Raw genomic sequence first — 15,907 nt, 5'->3', positions numbered from 1 at the left:
TGGTGTGAGGAAAGAGACATGTGCTGCTTCTTCCAGGTTTCCAACTTTATAAACAGCCAGTAATACTAAAGCCCAGCCACTTCTCTCTCAAAAGCAACACAACCAAGCTGAGCAAAATCCTTTTCTGACCCAAAAGAACCCAAAAAAAAAGCTGAGCAGAAGCCATCTTCTATCTGCACTGTAGATAAAAACCTCCTTTCATACAGAGAAGGAAAAAAAGCTTCTTTCCTGAGAGATCAGTTGAGCTGTTTGCTTTCCTGTGGTTTGGGAAGAAGAAGTCTTCTGGTCTTCTCAAGAGCCAAATTACTGGTGTATAAATTAAAGCAAAGGTATGTCTGCATATACACAAGCTCATTAATTCTCTCTCTCTCTCTCTCTCTCTCTCTCTCTCTCTCTCTCTCTCTCTCTCTCATATATAGCTAGCTAGTTACCTTCATGAAGAGGTTCATGTTCTTTGGGACTGGAAATTGGTTCAAAGAGCTTAGAAACTTTCCCTTTTGGAAAAGATAAGATTTCTTAGTTATTCTTAGTTATTATGTTTATACAAGTCCGCACAAATCCAACTTCTTTTTGTTACAAAGTTTTCTTTTCTCTTTTGGGTTTGTAATCACCAAAGGTTTTGCTCTCATTTCTCTGATTTTTGTGTTCTGGTAATTCAATCAACCAAAAAGAAAAAGAAAATACAAAAACAAATGAAAGGGTGCAAGCAAACAGACAAAACTGGAGTGTGAAAATAAAGTACACTTGAGAAGCTCTCATCTAACCATTCTTAATCATTTTCCTTTTGAAAGAAAGAATTGCGGTGAGCTACAATAATAGGGGAATTTCTCCCACACACACTACGAAGTTATTATGGAGATTCGAATACAAGATCATTAATTTACAAATTAAAGCCATTTTTCACCGGGATAGATCTCGTTGGCGACATAATAAAATCTTAATATATAATTTTTTTTTAAAAAGAATCCTAATATATTTATTTTTAGCAGAAAGAATTTAGGTGAGTCCAATAATGGAATTTTTTTTTTCTGATAAAGATCGTTATGAAAATGTTGTTTTACTAGGCAAGATCTCTCAAACCTTGTGCGAGGATCATTGAAGATGTGACGACCAGGGACTTAACTGTATCTCTAAGTTTTTGAACCTATTTATTTATTTATTATTATTTTCCCCAAATAAGTCCAAGAACTATTTTCCCCTCACCATATTGAATAAAATATTATAAGACATTGCTTCGATATGAATGTGACCCAGCTTAGTGGTTATGATCTACTGGCTGCTGCTCAGTGATGACTCATCATGTTCATGGACCACTCTGAAATTATTTAGTGCATTTTTTCTGTTGTTAGTGTCGACCTAAAAAGGGATGAGGGGGATTAATTTAGAGTCCGTTGGGAGATAATTTTTCTGAAAAATAACATATATAATTAGTATGCCCGGTAGGTGAGAGACAATTTTCATCTTTCTTCTTTTTCGTATTGAAAAAATTGGCGTTCACAAAATTAGAACTTAGAATCTCCTCTAATAAAGTGGAGACTAATATCTCAAGACTAAAAAGAAAAGTGAAAACTAAGTGCGATAACCATTTATAAAAATCGTTGTTGAAATAGGAAATTATAGGGAATCAGTACAACTCCTTAATTCAATTCCTCCTCATTGATCATGGATTAGTTTGGGGGAGTGTCCTCTCATGATTTTGTCGCGTATAAAACCGAAAATATATTTGAAGACATTATTTTCAAGTGCGATGTAAGGACGACCCCAAAAAAGAAAGATTCATTTCTTATCTCTAGCTGCATTATGAATTTAGGGATTTTGAATATTCTGGTCTCACATTATATCATGCATATATGTCGGTGTCTGCTACATTTCTTTATTATTGTCCGACCGAAAAAAGAAGTCTGCATTATTGTCACATGGATGGATGCCACCTAAAGTTTGGGGTGACCTTGTACCATTAGTAAAGTTTGGTACCCCAAATGGGGTGGGATCACCAATTTCGCTTTGCACCAAAGAAGCTTTGGTAATTATTTGGACAGTCCAAAATATGAGATTTTTATGGGAGAGAGAAAATCCTATTCCCGTGCTCACATGTCTTTTTTGTTTTGTTTTTAATATACAAACGATACTGAGAAAGAAAAAAATTGAACCTAAATTTCGGATACAAGGGTAAATATTTTTAACCATTTGACCCAATTCAAATTAATTGAAACAATATAACATGTGGTCGTGAAAATAGGTTCCTTTTTATTTATTTTTCAGAATTAAATTAAAATTTTAATTCGAAATTAAATAAAATGTTAACAATTATTGAAAGAAGTTGAATTTTTTCGGTGTAGATTTAAAGTTTCTAACTAAATAATATAAGTAACTGTAAAATACGAGGTATAATATGTATGTATATTATTTGGTAAATTTTTTAAAAATATACAGTGAAAAATTTCGACATTTTATAAAACTTATAATTCTTTATTAATTTTTTTTTTTGTAGGTTCTTTTTTTCAATACTACATTAAAAAAATCATAAAATATGCAAAAATATACGTATATACGTTCACTAGTATATTCCCACCACATTCCACTAGATTATTTGGATAGAGAATGTTGTGAGATAATAGGAAATCACACATTTTTGTGTGGCCCCGTGTAATAATTTTGGTCGAAGTCCCTAATAAGAAAATTTGTCGAAAGTAGGAAATTATTTTTATAGGTTTTTCTACTTTGCGCCTGACCTAAAGTCCCTGACCACACGAAAACCTGATAGGTATGGCAGTGTGTTTGTCCAGAATGGGAAAGTGTCCTGTCTGGTCCAAAGAAGTTGTTTTTTGTGCTGGTCAGCTTCTTCATCATCCAAGCATAATGAGCAGAGCACTAGGTATCTGTTTGTTTTCCCATAATTCTTCCTTTTTTCTTGAGAGGTTCTGCAAGTCTTTGAGGATTAACGTCTATGAAATGTTTATTTACTTGGGACGAGAGAAGTCATGAATCGGGAAGTTAGGAATTTGTTCTTGAGTCGTTCTATTTACCCTAGGCTAGACAAGCTTCTAGATCCATTTTAATGGGCCAATTCCACATAACATGTGTCGAACTTTCACACATGTAACGAATAGAAAACTTCCCTAATTTCCCAATGTTGAATTTTATCCACTCTAACAACGCCATCTTCAAATCTTTTCCTCTTCTCTAAAATGAATTATGTTAGGTTAAGAGTTCTTACCCCACCACATTCAAATATTTTTCCCAAAAATTAATTAAGTTAAGTTAAGAGTACGATTTCTTTTCATTATTAAAGAAAAATGGTAGTTGAAGTTAAACAAATGCGTTGCCCAAAATTGTGAATTAGGTTAAGGTTGGTGGCTAACTAGCCACACTAGTCTAATAATTCTTTCCATTCTTTCTTTATTTTTTTAATCAAATCAACAACCTTATTAGAATCTCATAAATAGATAACTTTTTAATATGTAATCAAATCTAAGCCACACAAAGGACAAGGTTGGCGGCATTTAGGGCACCTCAAACTCAAAGTCTCTCTAGAAGCTTCAATATTTTTATTATTCAATTCAATAAAAGAGACTTGCCGTTCCTATTAGCCCCAATAGAATAAAAGTTTTTCTTTTGGTTGGATAATTGGCTTACAGCTTAAGATCTAGAGCAAAACAAGAAGGAAGAAATGCTGGACACAAACTAAACGACACAGTAAAGAGAGGCCAACACAATGAAGCCAAATGATTGGATTGCCATCCAATTAGAGGGTGGAATAGGATGGGGTAGCTCTCACTTTTATTTTGTGTCTTTTTTCGGTTTTTGATACAAACCGTATTCTACTTTAATCTATTTTAAATTATGGGGAATGGAATTCAAACTCGGATGCAGAGTGGGGAGCATATCCCCTCTAGCCAACTTGGTTTAGCCAATGTCTGCTTTTTATTTTGTGTCTTTGTTAGAGTATAGTGTTTCTTTTTTCTTGTGTTTTTTTTGTTCTTCTTAGGTATTTCTTTACAACCTAAAATACATTTTCATACATTAAGCTGCAAAAATGTTACAATATCACTTAAAAGAAAAACAAAAATTAAACTCAAAATGCTATAAACAAAAGAAGAAGAAAAACTCTCAAAAGTACAAATCAACATAATGCAAACAAGAGACAAAACTCAGTTTGGCCAAGGAAAAAAATAGCATTCTTATTCTCAGTTATAGCATCTAAATGAGAGGTCAAATTGCCACGTGAACATGAATTGAAGGTGAAAATTGCTCCAACCAAGTAATCAAATTTTACATAGTTTAGAACACAAGAAAAGTAATGTCAAAATTTAATTTTAAATATTTTTTAAATATTTTTTTCAGCCCTAGACTGCATTATTTTTTTAGATTATTATAAATAAACCCAATCCTAGGCATGTATTTATAAAAAAAACCCACACACTATTTAAACATAGAAACACACCCAAAATCAACAATTGTATATTTTTTGGGTGTGGTTATAAATGGATTTTGAGTGTGTGTAATGATGAGTTTTGGGTGTGTTTATAAAGTGTTTTGGGTGTTGGGTTTTTTTATAATTTCAGCCCCCATTTTGGGTGTTTTAGTGAAACCCCCTTATTTTTTATAGCCCTTGACGTCAAAAATTTTATTGTGTGACGATAGCATCAAAACTCCTACATTGGTGCTATGTGTGAATGATATCCTCGAATTTTTTGATTAACGAGTGCTAATAGAATAACATAAACAAGGAATGAGTATCAGATCAACTAGGAAGGGATAATTTATCTGATTTCCATTTCTTAGGCTATTTGATGAAGGATTTTTAGGTAGGACTCACATATTAAATGATTTTTTATTTGCAAGTAAACTCACGGGAAATCAGGAATGGAAATCATTCATCTTCTTCTCATTCCCATTACTTATAAGTAAACGTGTATAATCGTGCCATAAGAGGGAATGTGAATAATGATCATTTTCAATAGGCTTAATTATACACTATAAAATAATTATTATGCATTACTTCTTTTATTAGAGGATTGAAGAATGATTATTTTGAAGTGACAGTAACATAACCCTTAATTAAGTATTAATTTCTTTTTAGTTGAATGCTGGAGTATAATTACTTATTCAAAACAACATGATATAGTAGCTGTAATTCACTTTAAAAAAAAATAAATTAGAAGTCAAAGCGCGGAAATTTACGAGTCGAACTACCAATTTCAACTGCCTCATTAATTTCCAACTGTTGTGGCGGTAGTCGTCTTCTTCTTCTTCTTCCTCTTCCTCCTCCTTTACAATCATCAGTTTCGGAAATTCTGGTTAGAAGTTTAAGAAATCTTTGGTTCCTTCTCCATCAAAAGCCTTTACTTCATTGTTGGTCTTCTTCTTCTAATTTGTACCCTGTTAATTGTTATGTTCTGCAACCATGCATTCTCAATCACAGATGAAGCCCCACTCAAAGAACCAGCAGCCGGTAACTCTCTCTCTCTCTCTCTCTCTCTCTCTCTCTCTCTATATATATATATATATATATATATTGTGTAGGTAGGTGGGCCATTGTGTTGTTTTTTGGTTTTGGTTTTTTTGTTAATTTTTGGGGAAAATGAGAGAAATGTGCAGAGGAGTTGGGCTGAAATGTGTTGTTTGGATTGGTCGTGCCTACAGCTCTTCTGGCCCAGAGTCGTCATGCGCAAATGGCTCAACATCTCCGCCAAAGAATCCGATTACAGCGCCGACACCGACGCAGATTCCGACTGTGATGCCGACTCCGATACCCAAGGTCCTTCAATTTCCACATTTCTTTTTTCTGTTTTTTTAAGAAAAAACTGAACTTTCATACTTTGTTCTTTGTGTTTTGAATTGTGATAAATCTGATGATGGTTTTTTTTTTTTTTCAATGCAAACTGGGTTTTTGATGTGGTTCGGTTTTGTGAATTTTGTTTATTTATTTTATATTTAATTTATGAGTTAATTGGGACTTTGTTTCATGTTTTAAGGAGTATGCGTTTGGGGTTTTAGCCTGACTGTAAAATGGGTTTTGCAGAGTTTCCTCAACGGGGAAGAGAATCAAGGTTTAAAGACATCAAGGAAGATGAGTCTGAGAGTGATGATGCTAGTGGTAATATTTTGGCCACTTTTGTTTCTTCATTTATTTTACTATATTTCATATCATTTTAACACTGTTTTTTGGCACCTTTTTGAGATACAAATTTACTAATTTTTTTTCCTGAGGCTAAACGTTTGCTCTGAAGATGAAAGTGAATAATGTGACTTTCATACAGCTTCAAGTCTTCAAGGAGGCACCTAGTTTTCTTATTTTCTTAACTTTTGACCAATTGCTTTTGGATGTTTTGTAACATTATTTAGTCTCAGAGTCAGAGGTCATATGCATTTCCAGTCCTGAACTACTGATTTGAGTATCTTGTGTGTTATATTCTTTATTTTATCCCATGGGATATCCAAATTCCAATATATTGCTTTTTTTTTTTCCAATTAATTTCATGATTATTTTTTTCCTCTTCTCTTTTTGGTTAATCAGAAGCGCTTCCAAGGGTACGAAGACGAAAGTCAGAGACGTTCAGGGCACAGTATATAAACACAAAGGAATTGAGGTTTGATGCTCCTTGTATTTTTGCGATGTCAAAGTAAACACTAGTTAACTTAACATAATTATTGCAAAGGTGGTCATTTATCAGTCTAGCCTTTAATTGCTGATCTTTTCTTTGGGTGTTTTCAGAGTATGTGCTACAACATGGAATGTCGGAGGGGAAATTCCACCTGATGACTTGGATATTGATGGTTGGCTAGATATTAATGAGCCAGCCGACTTTTACGTGATTGGGTAAGTGTTGGATTGGTTCCCCCCTGCCCCAACTCCTCCTCCTCCCCTTTCCTTGATTCACTGATTCTGCATTTAGGGATCTTATGCTGTTTCTATCATGATCTGTTTATTATGTAAATGTTGTTGTTCATTGAAATCAGATCAAATATAAATTAAAAAAATGCTATTGAAAATGCCTTACATCACTTGTGTCGGATTTTATACCTGTCACGTTTGTCCTTTAATTTTTGTACAAGATAAAAGTGAGCATGCTTTCTGATGTAGTACATAAAAATCCCTTGCTTAAACAGAAATCCTAACCCAAATAAAATAGGAAACTTAAAACTAGAAATCTGGAAATCTAGAAATCCTACTAGAACTTGGAAAACTAGAGAATCTAGGAAACTAACAAATACATTAGGAAACTAATAAATTTGGGTCCTATGCGTCCTGCATCACTTTCTTTTGTCCTCTTTAATATCCTCTACCACTTTGATCTATATTGTCTGAATCAGTTTTTCATTTTCAAGAGTTAATCTTAGAAGTACGAAAAATGCTTAATTTTCAGCCTTCAGGAGATTGTACCCTTAAATGCTGGAAATATCTTTGGTGCTGAAGATAGGCGCCCAATCACTAAGTGGGAAAACATTATTCGTGAAGCACTGGATAGAGTTCGACCTATGACAAGTAAGGTTAAATCCTTTAGCGATCCTCCATCTCCATCAAAGTATAAGCCATCTGGTGATGTCCCTGATATAGAAGAGGAGATGTTACTCCAAAGTGATAGTGATGTTGGTGAAGAAGTCCATCCATTGGATGACGAACCCAAAGATTTTGGTGACAGCAACGGTACTTCAATCACTAGTGAAATAGTGAATGTTGATTCTCGAGTTCCAGACTTTAGTGATAGTAGCAAGCCATGCATGCCAATTGGACAGGATTTACAAAGGCAAAGTTCTTCTCCAAAGAGATTAGATAGGTTATATTGCTTGAGGACCACCGATTGTTCATTAGATGAAGAAACTTCTAGTATCCAACAAAATCGAAAGTTAACCAAAATGCTTAGTGGGTCTGAAAGGATTGGTTTGAGCTGGCCGGAGCCTCCATTAAACTTGGTATCTCAGCACTTGTTAGACAGACGAAATTCCTTTCGAACAATGAAGTCTTTCAGAACCTACAATTCTTTCAAGCCAGCTACGAATGACATGACACCAGAAATAGCTCTGCTTGCAGAGATTGATCTTGAGTCTCTAATGAAACGGAAAAGAAGATCATCATATGTAAGGATTGTAAGTAAGCAGATGGTTGGGATTTTCCTCACTGTATGGGTTCGTAGGAGCTTGCGTAAACATATTCAGAACGTAAAGGTGTCTACTGTTGGTGTTGGTGTCATGGGATATATTGGTAACAAGGTTTGTTTCTATGCTACAAGTTTTTTATCTCCATTTTATGTGAATTCTTTTTCCCCATTATGAGTGTTGTTGGTAGATGGCCAACATATTTAATTATTGCTTTTGTTAGTATTTATTTGATAATCTCACAGTTATTTTCTTTCTTTTGTTTTTTTTACTAACATAATCTCACATTTATGTAATGGATCCATTCTTCCACTGATGTGGAATTCTAACTGCAGTATGACTTTCATATGGCTGATAACCGTACTGTACAAGCCATGGGTGAACATTATAGCCCAAGTACATGAGCCATATACAGAAAATTAATTTAAATGGATATTATTCCATATTAGGACCCGTTAGATTCTGGGGTTTGGCAAGTGATCAACACATGAACCTTGTAATTTTTCTTCTTTGTTAAGAGCATTCAACGGATGAACTTTGTAGCTTTGTAACATAAATATGATTTGGTTAACTTTTGTTCTGTCTAGAGACTTGTTCCTCTAATTTAAAAATAATTTGATCGTTATCAACCATTGATGTGTTATTTTTCTTAATTGATTAATTTCTGGATAGAACTCTTGGTTAGGAGATTGCACTTGTTTTGCTTAGATGATTTGCTCGAATAAGTTGAAAGTAGATACTTGTGGTAATAATCCTGTGCTGTGTCCCATTTCCATATGTTCATGCCTTTATATTCAACACTACAATCACCTCCTAAAGTAATTTTATAATAGTAAGAATAATGTTTCTACTCATTTATTTGATATTAAGAATAATGTTTCTACTCATTTATTTGATATCAACTCTTAATTTTCTCAGGGATCTATATCTGTCAGCATGTCAGTGTATCAGACGTTTTTTTGTTTTGTGTGCACTCACCTGACAGCAGGTGAGAAAGATGCAGATGAAATAAAAAGGAATGCTGATGTGCATGAAATACATCGAAGAACTCACTTTCATTCATTTTCTGATACTGGACTTCCCAGAAGTATCTATGATCATGAGTGAGTATTTTGCTGCTACTAAATTACAATACTCTTTTCTTTGGAGCTAATGCTTCTTCTTTTTTTTTTCTTTTTTATTTGTTGTTGTCTTGATGGAAATTGGAATTATGGTTCATGAATCATCAATTATTTATGTTCGTAAAACTAAGAAATGTTTCCACTTTGCATGATATCAACTGTCATCAGTTTTTGCAGAGAATCTTTTGGAACTCATAAAGAAAGATACGTTGCACTATATTGGCTATTCTAGAATCCAAGTTTTATTCTTAACTTAAAAAACATGGGGAGTTTAACTTAGAGAACTTGTTAAAGTAATCGTCTCATCAGACTCTAGAATGGCAACTAAATATTTATAAGTAGTAATCTCCTAATAAAACTGTTGGATATTGAAACACATTTTTAAAATTAAATGGATAAGACATTCGGTTAGCAGGAAGTGTAAGTCAAGAACAGCCTCCGTCTTTGGATAACAGTAACATTATTTGGATGCAATATTCTCCAATTAGTGGTTTTCCTATACCCGAGCATCTCATGTCAGACAAATGATAAAACTACATAAGTTACATATAATTCTGTTATATGGTAAGAGCAAACCTTGGCTTATCCACATTCTAGTTAACTGATGTGAAAAATTGGTTTCAACTATGCTATAACTTTAATTTACTATTGTTTTAAGGACATATTTATCCCTCCTGAAGAAATTACAGTAAAAGTGTATTTCTCTTTCCTGCAGAAGAATAATTTGGTTGGGCGATCTAAATTATCGCCTTAACTTGTCATATGAAAAAACACGAGAACTTATCTCCAAAAAGGAGTGGTCCAAGTTGTTTGAGAACGACCAGGTACATCTTTTACCTCTCTTAAGATAGTTTGTTTTATTGAAATTATTTTTGTTGATTGATATACTTGTCTGTCTAGTAGCATTCTATGCATCTGTGTTCTTCTCCTGGCTTATCATTGGATTGGAAAATCGAAAAACTGAAGCCAATAGCTTGAGTGTTGTAAATCAAATTACCCTAATGTGCATGACTGATTGTTCAGCCATTCCATTAATGGAGTTGTGTGTTTTAGTGCACGACATCTATGCTTATAAAAATTATAATATGACTCGAGTGCAAATTAGGGACGGGACATTTTGGTGAGATTGAGCCAATGGAATTTTCTTAATTGATTGAATTTTAGCTTTTCAGTGAAGTTAACCAGGATTTCAAACATAACTATTAAGCACATTGACATTTATTCTGACAGCTTGCCCGACAACTTAAGAAAGGTCGTCCATTTGATGGATGGTCTGAGGGTGTTCTGAAGTTTCCACCAACATATAAATATGAGGCTAATTCAGAGAAGTACTACGGTGATGATCCGAAGACTGGGAGGCGGACTCCAGCATGGTAGGCCTGCGTTGATCTCCATATCTGTATGTTTATTTTTTTGGCTTACTTTTTACATAATAATACAGGTGTTCTGTTTCAATTAATGCTTTGCGAAACTGCGTGTCCACCATTTTCCTTTTCAGGCTGATTTTGGAATTTTTTTGGGTATAATTTTGCAGTAATCTTAATTTAGGTTTTACAATGTTTACTAAACTAATACAAATGCATGATAGCTTGTTATATTGTAACATGTCATAAAAGATTTATTGGTTCCTTCCATCTATCTGGTCATCATTAGTATGTACCACTAAACAGCTGTTCCAGTGTGTACACTATAGAAGACATCTTTTGATATTGAATGCCTTTTTGAGTTCCCTGACGTTGTATGCTCATAGATTAAACAATGCGCTATGGATCTGTTTTTTTTCCTTTGTAGTTTTGCGATTACCACCACATAACACCTTCATTTTTTTGGCGTTCCCTGTCAATGTCGCTTTATGATTCTACTAATTATTTTAACTGTTACAATAATAGTTAAAGATCTTAAAAGTTTTGGTTTGTTTTGAGATTTTGACTTATGGGTGGTAGGTTTCGTGTTGAATAACTTGTCTTTTAAAATATGGTTACCAACGGCCCTTAGCAAATATACATGTGTATTGGTGATTCCTCACTTTGGTTATCAACGGCCCTTAGCAAATATACATATGTATTGGTGATTCCTCACTTTGGTTATCAACGGCCCTTAGCAAATATACATATGTATTGGTGATTCCTCACATGCATTCTTCTAGTACTCGAGAGACTTAATCTGAGAAATCGTAACATGATTCATTACTCGGTAACATTACAGTGATGTTAGATATACTTTTAATGAATTTTTGAAATTTTTTCTTTCGTATTTTAATGAATGTTTGAATTCTTTTTCCATGTACATTGTGTTTCTTCTATTTTGATTTGTCTATCAATTCCTTGAACAAAATTTTACCCTAGTGTGCCTCCATTTCTCAGGTGTGACCGCATTCTTTCTTATGGCCGAGGAATGAGGTTACTGAGCTATAGAAGGGCTGAACTTAAACTTTCTGATCATCGACCAGTGACTGCCACATATATGGCTGAGGTTGAGGTGTTCTCTTCTAGGAAGCTTCAACGGGCCCTCACATTCACTGATGCAGAGATTGAAAATGAGGAAATCGCAATGGATATGGGTATTGATGTTGGAATGAACTGCTTAAAATTGGAACAAGTGAGTACTTTGCTGCTAGGCATGTGATGTGATTTATACCTATCTGGTTGGTTTTCTGAATTCTACTATTACTAGGTAAAACTAATAGAATAGTTAGAGTTGTTGATCCTAGTACCTAACCAACTTGCTTTTTCCTGGGTTTGAGTTTATGTATGTGTTTTCTTCTGTTATACGACTTTGTTTCATGAATACCTTAAAAGGTTTGGTCTTCTATTCCTGAACTTGCTTCCCCGCGCAGGATATTTCTGATTGGGAACGTTGATGGATGCTAATGCACTCCAGGTGGGAGTTCCAACAACTTGTGAAATTTTTTTCTTCGAAATTTGCGAGTTACATTCATTCTTTGCCATGATTAATTTGTCAACAACACTCAACAGTGATGTATGTTGCATTTAGAGTGTAAATGTTATAGCGGTTCTTGGCCATTGGTCTCTTGAGCATATTAGTTGAGTCATAGAGCATACAGGTTGTACAGTAAGTTGGATTTATACACGTGTATCAATGTGTGTTGTAATTTGTATGATCAACCTTCATGAGAGAAGCTTTCTTAAGCTGTATAGAAATAATACATCTCAATACAAATTTTTAATGCAATCTTTTTAGATGGTGTTCCATGCTCAGATCACATCTATGTTCTTTGTACTTAATGTCTTCCATTTCTTTTATCTTTTTCATTGGCCACTAAACAATGATTTGAGAAGATGAAAAGCAAAATTCAAAGACAGATTAGCAGACATTCTTGACGCAGTTCAATTATCTCCTTGGTGATGGAGCGAATCTACTGAGATGAATTCTTGGGAATCCTAAATATGGAACATTGACAATGACAGACTGAGTCATCAACCATGGTGTACTAGGGCTTCGCAACCGAACCAACCCGCTCCAAGGGGGACTCACCGACCACCCCGCTCCAACGGGGACTCACCGACCACCGAACCTACATTGCCAGTGTTTGAGTTTTCGGCGGCCAGGTGTAGCATCAAATAATCTCTTTTGAGCCCCAATCTCTTTCATAGGACCCTAGCAAGATTATATATTGCATGATCTTAGGCTAACATAATAAAAGATTAATATTAATATTGAGTACCCTTTTCAAAATTACGATGACTCGAAGTGGTCAATTTAAAGTCCGTAAAGTAAATACGGAAACAAAGATATATATATATTCAGACAAAAAAAAAAGACAGATATATATTGCAGCTTGTGGCGCACTATTGTCCACATAGTATTGGGGAAATACTTCATTGGTGTATTTCCTTTTGGTTATGGCATAAAAAGATCATAACGCTATCGTATTTTTGACAAACTTAAGTTTGGATACGGATCAGTTTGGTTCAGAAGAGAGTTCAACTCATTTTTTATAGGTCAAAATTTATATGATTAATCAATATTGTAAGGGAGCCGATTTCCCTACTCTCTTTTTTCTCCACTTACACTCCCTTTTGCTTTTTAATACTTTTTAATTAATTTTTTTCTTTTTCTTTCCTATTCTATCCTCACCCTACATTAATTTCTTTTTTACTTCACTTTTATATTATTTCTTTTTCTTTATACTTAATTTTCCAACTTACACTCCATTTGCAGTATTAAAGGGAAAAAAAAAAACTTAATTTCTTACTCGATTAAAGGAAAAAAAATACTGAAAATGGAGTGCAAGTTGGAAAATTAATTATAAAGAAAAAAACCTAATATAAAAGCGAAGTAAAAAGAAATTAATGTAGAATAAGGGTAGAATGGGAAAGAGAAAGAACAAAATTGATTAAAAAGTATTAAAAAGCAAAAGGGAGTGTAAATGGAGAAAAGGAGAGTGGGGAAATCATATCCTTATTTTAAACACGAATTAATTATGAGTCGGTGTACTAAACTTTCAATTCAATTTGATTAGGTATGGAACTGTTAGAGCATGTCTAATGGGACTTATCTAACCTGGGCTAGGTTGTGACACCCCGACCCAATTTTAATAATTTGTTTAAATTATTTAATTATGAAATTACAATTTTGCCCTTGGGATAGGGTCATTTTGGTAACTTTTTAATCTGATAGGATTTTGGGGAATTGACTGGCACTGTTGCGTAGAGCGCATCGATACGAGTTCGTAGACATGTAGTGGGCTCAAATCAGAGTTTTAACGAAGAAGTTACGATCAACGAAAGTGCAGTAGCACAACCATAAATATTTCGAAATTGAATTTTTTAAAAACCACCAGATTCCTTTCTCTCTCTCTCTCTCTCTCTCTCTCTCTCCCCCCGACCTCAGCTCCCTCTCTCGTGCAACAGCTCCAGCCGACCATTCTTTGGCCGGCAGATTTCTCGTCCAGCCACCCCCGACCACAAGATCGGTACCAAAGTGACCAGCATTGACCGAGCGTCTTCCGAGGTTACTCCACCATTCGAAACACGTAGTTGGACCTTAGGAACTTCTCGTTCGTCGTACACACACAACTTGAATCCCGAGAAAACTAGGAGTTTATTTTAAAGTTCTTGTCTAAAGTATTTTATTTTAGAGTGGTGATTTCCCCACTCCAATTTTATCCACTTACACTCCATTTTATAACGAAAAAAGGAGTGTAAGTGGATAAAATTGAAGTGGGGAAATCATTACCCTTATTTTATCTAGTCTCCGTATTCTTCAATAGGTACTCCGGTTCAGCGTACTTAACAGGCGGGACCCTCTCACAGTCAAGAAGCTTTGGATTATCTGTGAGTGGACCTTGTTTTTGAATAATAATCATTATTTTCAAGACCCAAAACTATGCATAATGAGTTATATGATTATTGAGCTTATTATATATTTAATGTGGAAATATGATATTGTTATAAAAGTATTGGAAGTATATTTGGATATTTGTAGATATACATTATTGATATACACTATTTTAGAGAATTACTATCTATACTTGGATATGTGTTGGGTACATGGGATTGTTGGAAAGGGATAATGGGATGTGAGTGAGTTGTGGATACTTGGAATTTTGGGATACTTGGATGTGTTTGAACCTAGGCTCCCTTAACAGGGTGTTTCATAGACCCTTAGCGGGGTTAGTCTGCGTGCATTGGACTTGTCACAGGCGTACGAGTATTGAGAATTTTGATGTGCGTGTTGGTGAGCCCAGTCACCCGGTTGGACGGTTCGTTCCCTAGCCACATGGTCAATTGAGGATTCTTCTATGTGGTCTAGTCAAACAATCCCCCGGTTAGATTGTTTCCCCAGTACAAGTTGGTTGTGGTCATATATATATATACACCTATACATATATCTTTGTTCTTATTTATCGGTGCAGATCCTTCCTCACTCGTGGTGCCAACGAGCACACGTTTTTGGGTGATAGTTGTTTAAGAAAAAGGGAAGGGTGTTGAGTGAGTCTGAGTATTAGTAAATTATTATGGGATATAGATTTCAAATTAGTTTTAACGAATTATATACGAGCATATCGGGTTTCAATTGCATGTTTTCTGCATCGTTTTCCAAATGGTGGGGTTAGTATCTTGTTTTCAAATATAATAAAACTGTGTTTTTGTCCACTCACAAGTTTCCTATTTTGCACCCCTCAGGCAGTAGTTGACTTGAGCTGAGCGGCCAAGCTGAGCCTTGAACTTCCGAGCCCTGAAACTTCAGTAGGGCAACCTTTGTTAATTTCTTTTCCATTAAACGTTGTTTTCGTTTGTAAACTAAATTTTTTTAGATATGCTTTGTTATCGCCCATGTTAGGGTTGAATGTAAGGCCGAATGCCTATTATGTAAATTGTGTGTTACTACATTGTGCATGTTGCTGGATGGGATTTATTATTGTGTTTTGATAGGTTAAATTTTTTGGGAAATGTCTGTTTTTCAGGGGAGACTTTGCCGAAATTTTGGCAAAAAGTCTCGTTACTCTTTTCCTTGTTTTGGAGAAGAGGATGTTGTTAGTAAGTGGGTCCAACATCAGTTTTATGTCGAAAATACCACATGATTCGTCACGGTTTTTGAGGAATTTGGGGTGGGTCCTGTCATAGGTCCAAATTTGTCCTCAAATGAAAAAAAAAAAAAAAAAAATTTATAATGCATGTGTTTGGTTCAGTCCAATTTGCCCTAAAGCAAGATAAGGGGCT

The 15,907-nt window shown here is 34.7% G+C and overlaps 1 protein-coding gene across 9 annotated transcripts; it reads left to right on the top strand.

Annotated features, from left to right (window-relative positions):
- The first annotated feature begins 191 nt into the window (after positions 1 to 191).
- Positions 192 to 15,569, top strand: LOC110754425 (DNAse I-like superfamily protein). 9 transcript variants are annotated; one of them, XR_015826262.1, is made up of 14 exons: positions 2,514 to 5,455; positions 5,602 to 5,761; positions 6,026 to 6,100; positions 6,521 to 6,593; positions 6,719 to 6,823; positions 7,371 to 8,214; positions 9,019 to 9,203; positions 9,937 to 10,045; positions 10,452 to 10,594; positions 11,585 to 11,819; positions 12,058 to 12,101; positions 12,521 to 12,790; positions 14,455 to 14,518; positions 15,371 to 15,569. XR_015826262.1 is itself a non-coding variant. In XM_021955482.2 (12 exons), exons 2-12 carry the CDS (start codon positions 5,426 to 5,428, stop codon positions 12,079 to 12,081), a joined length of 1,938 nt encoding a protein of 645 aa, XP_021811174.2. In that variant the 5' UTR covers positions 192 to 329; the 3' UTR covers positions 12,082 to 12,421. The 9 variants fall into 9 exon arrangements, 7 of the variants coding, with proteins under 7 accessions (XP_021811174.2, XP_088101508.1, XP_088101509.1 ...); XR_015826263.1 differs by lacking the exon at positions 14,455 to 14,518 and having other exon boundaries at positions 15,371 to 15,568; XM_021955482.2 differs by lacking the exons at positions 12,521 to 12,790; positions 14,455 to 14,518; positions 15,371 to 15,569 and adding an exon at positions 192 to 329 and having other exon boundaries at positions 5,426 to 5,455; positions 5,647 to 5,761; positions 12,058 to 12,421.
- Positions 15,570 to 15,907: the final 338 nt, after the last annotated feature.

Source organism: Prunus avium, chromosome 8 (genome assembly GCF_965620075.1).
Source record: "Prunus avium chromosome 8, drPruAviu1.hap1.1, whole genome shotgun sequence".
Lineage (NCBI taxonomy): Eukaryota > Viridiplantae > Streptophyta > Magnoliopsida > Rosales > Rosaceae > Prunus > Prunus avium.
This window is presented reverse-complemented; position numbering and strand designations above follow the sequence as displayed.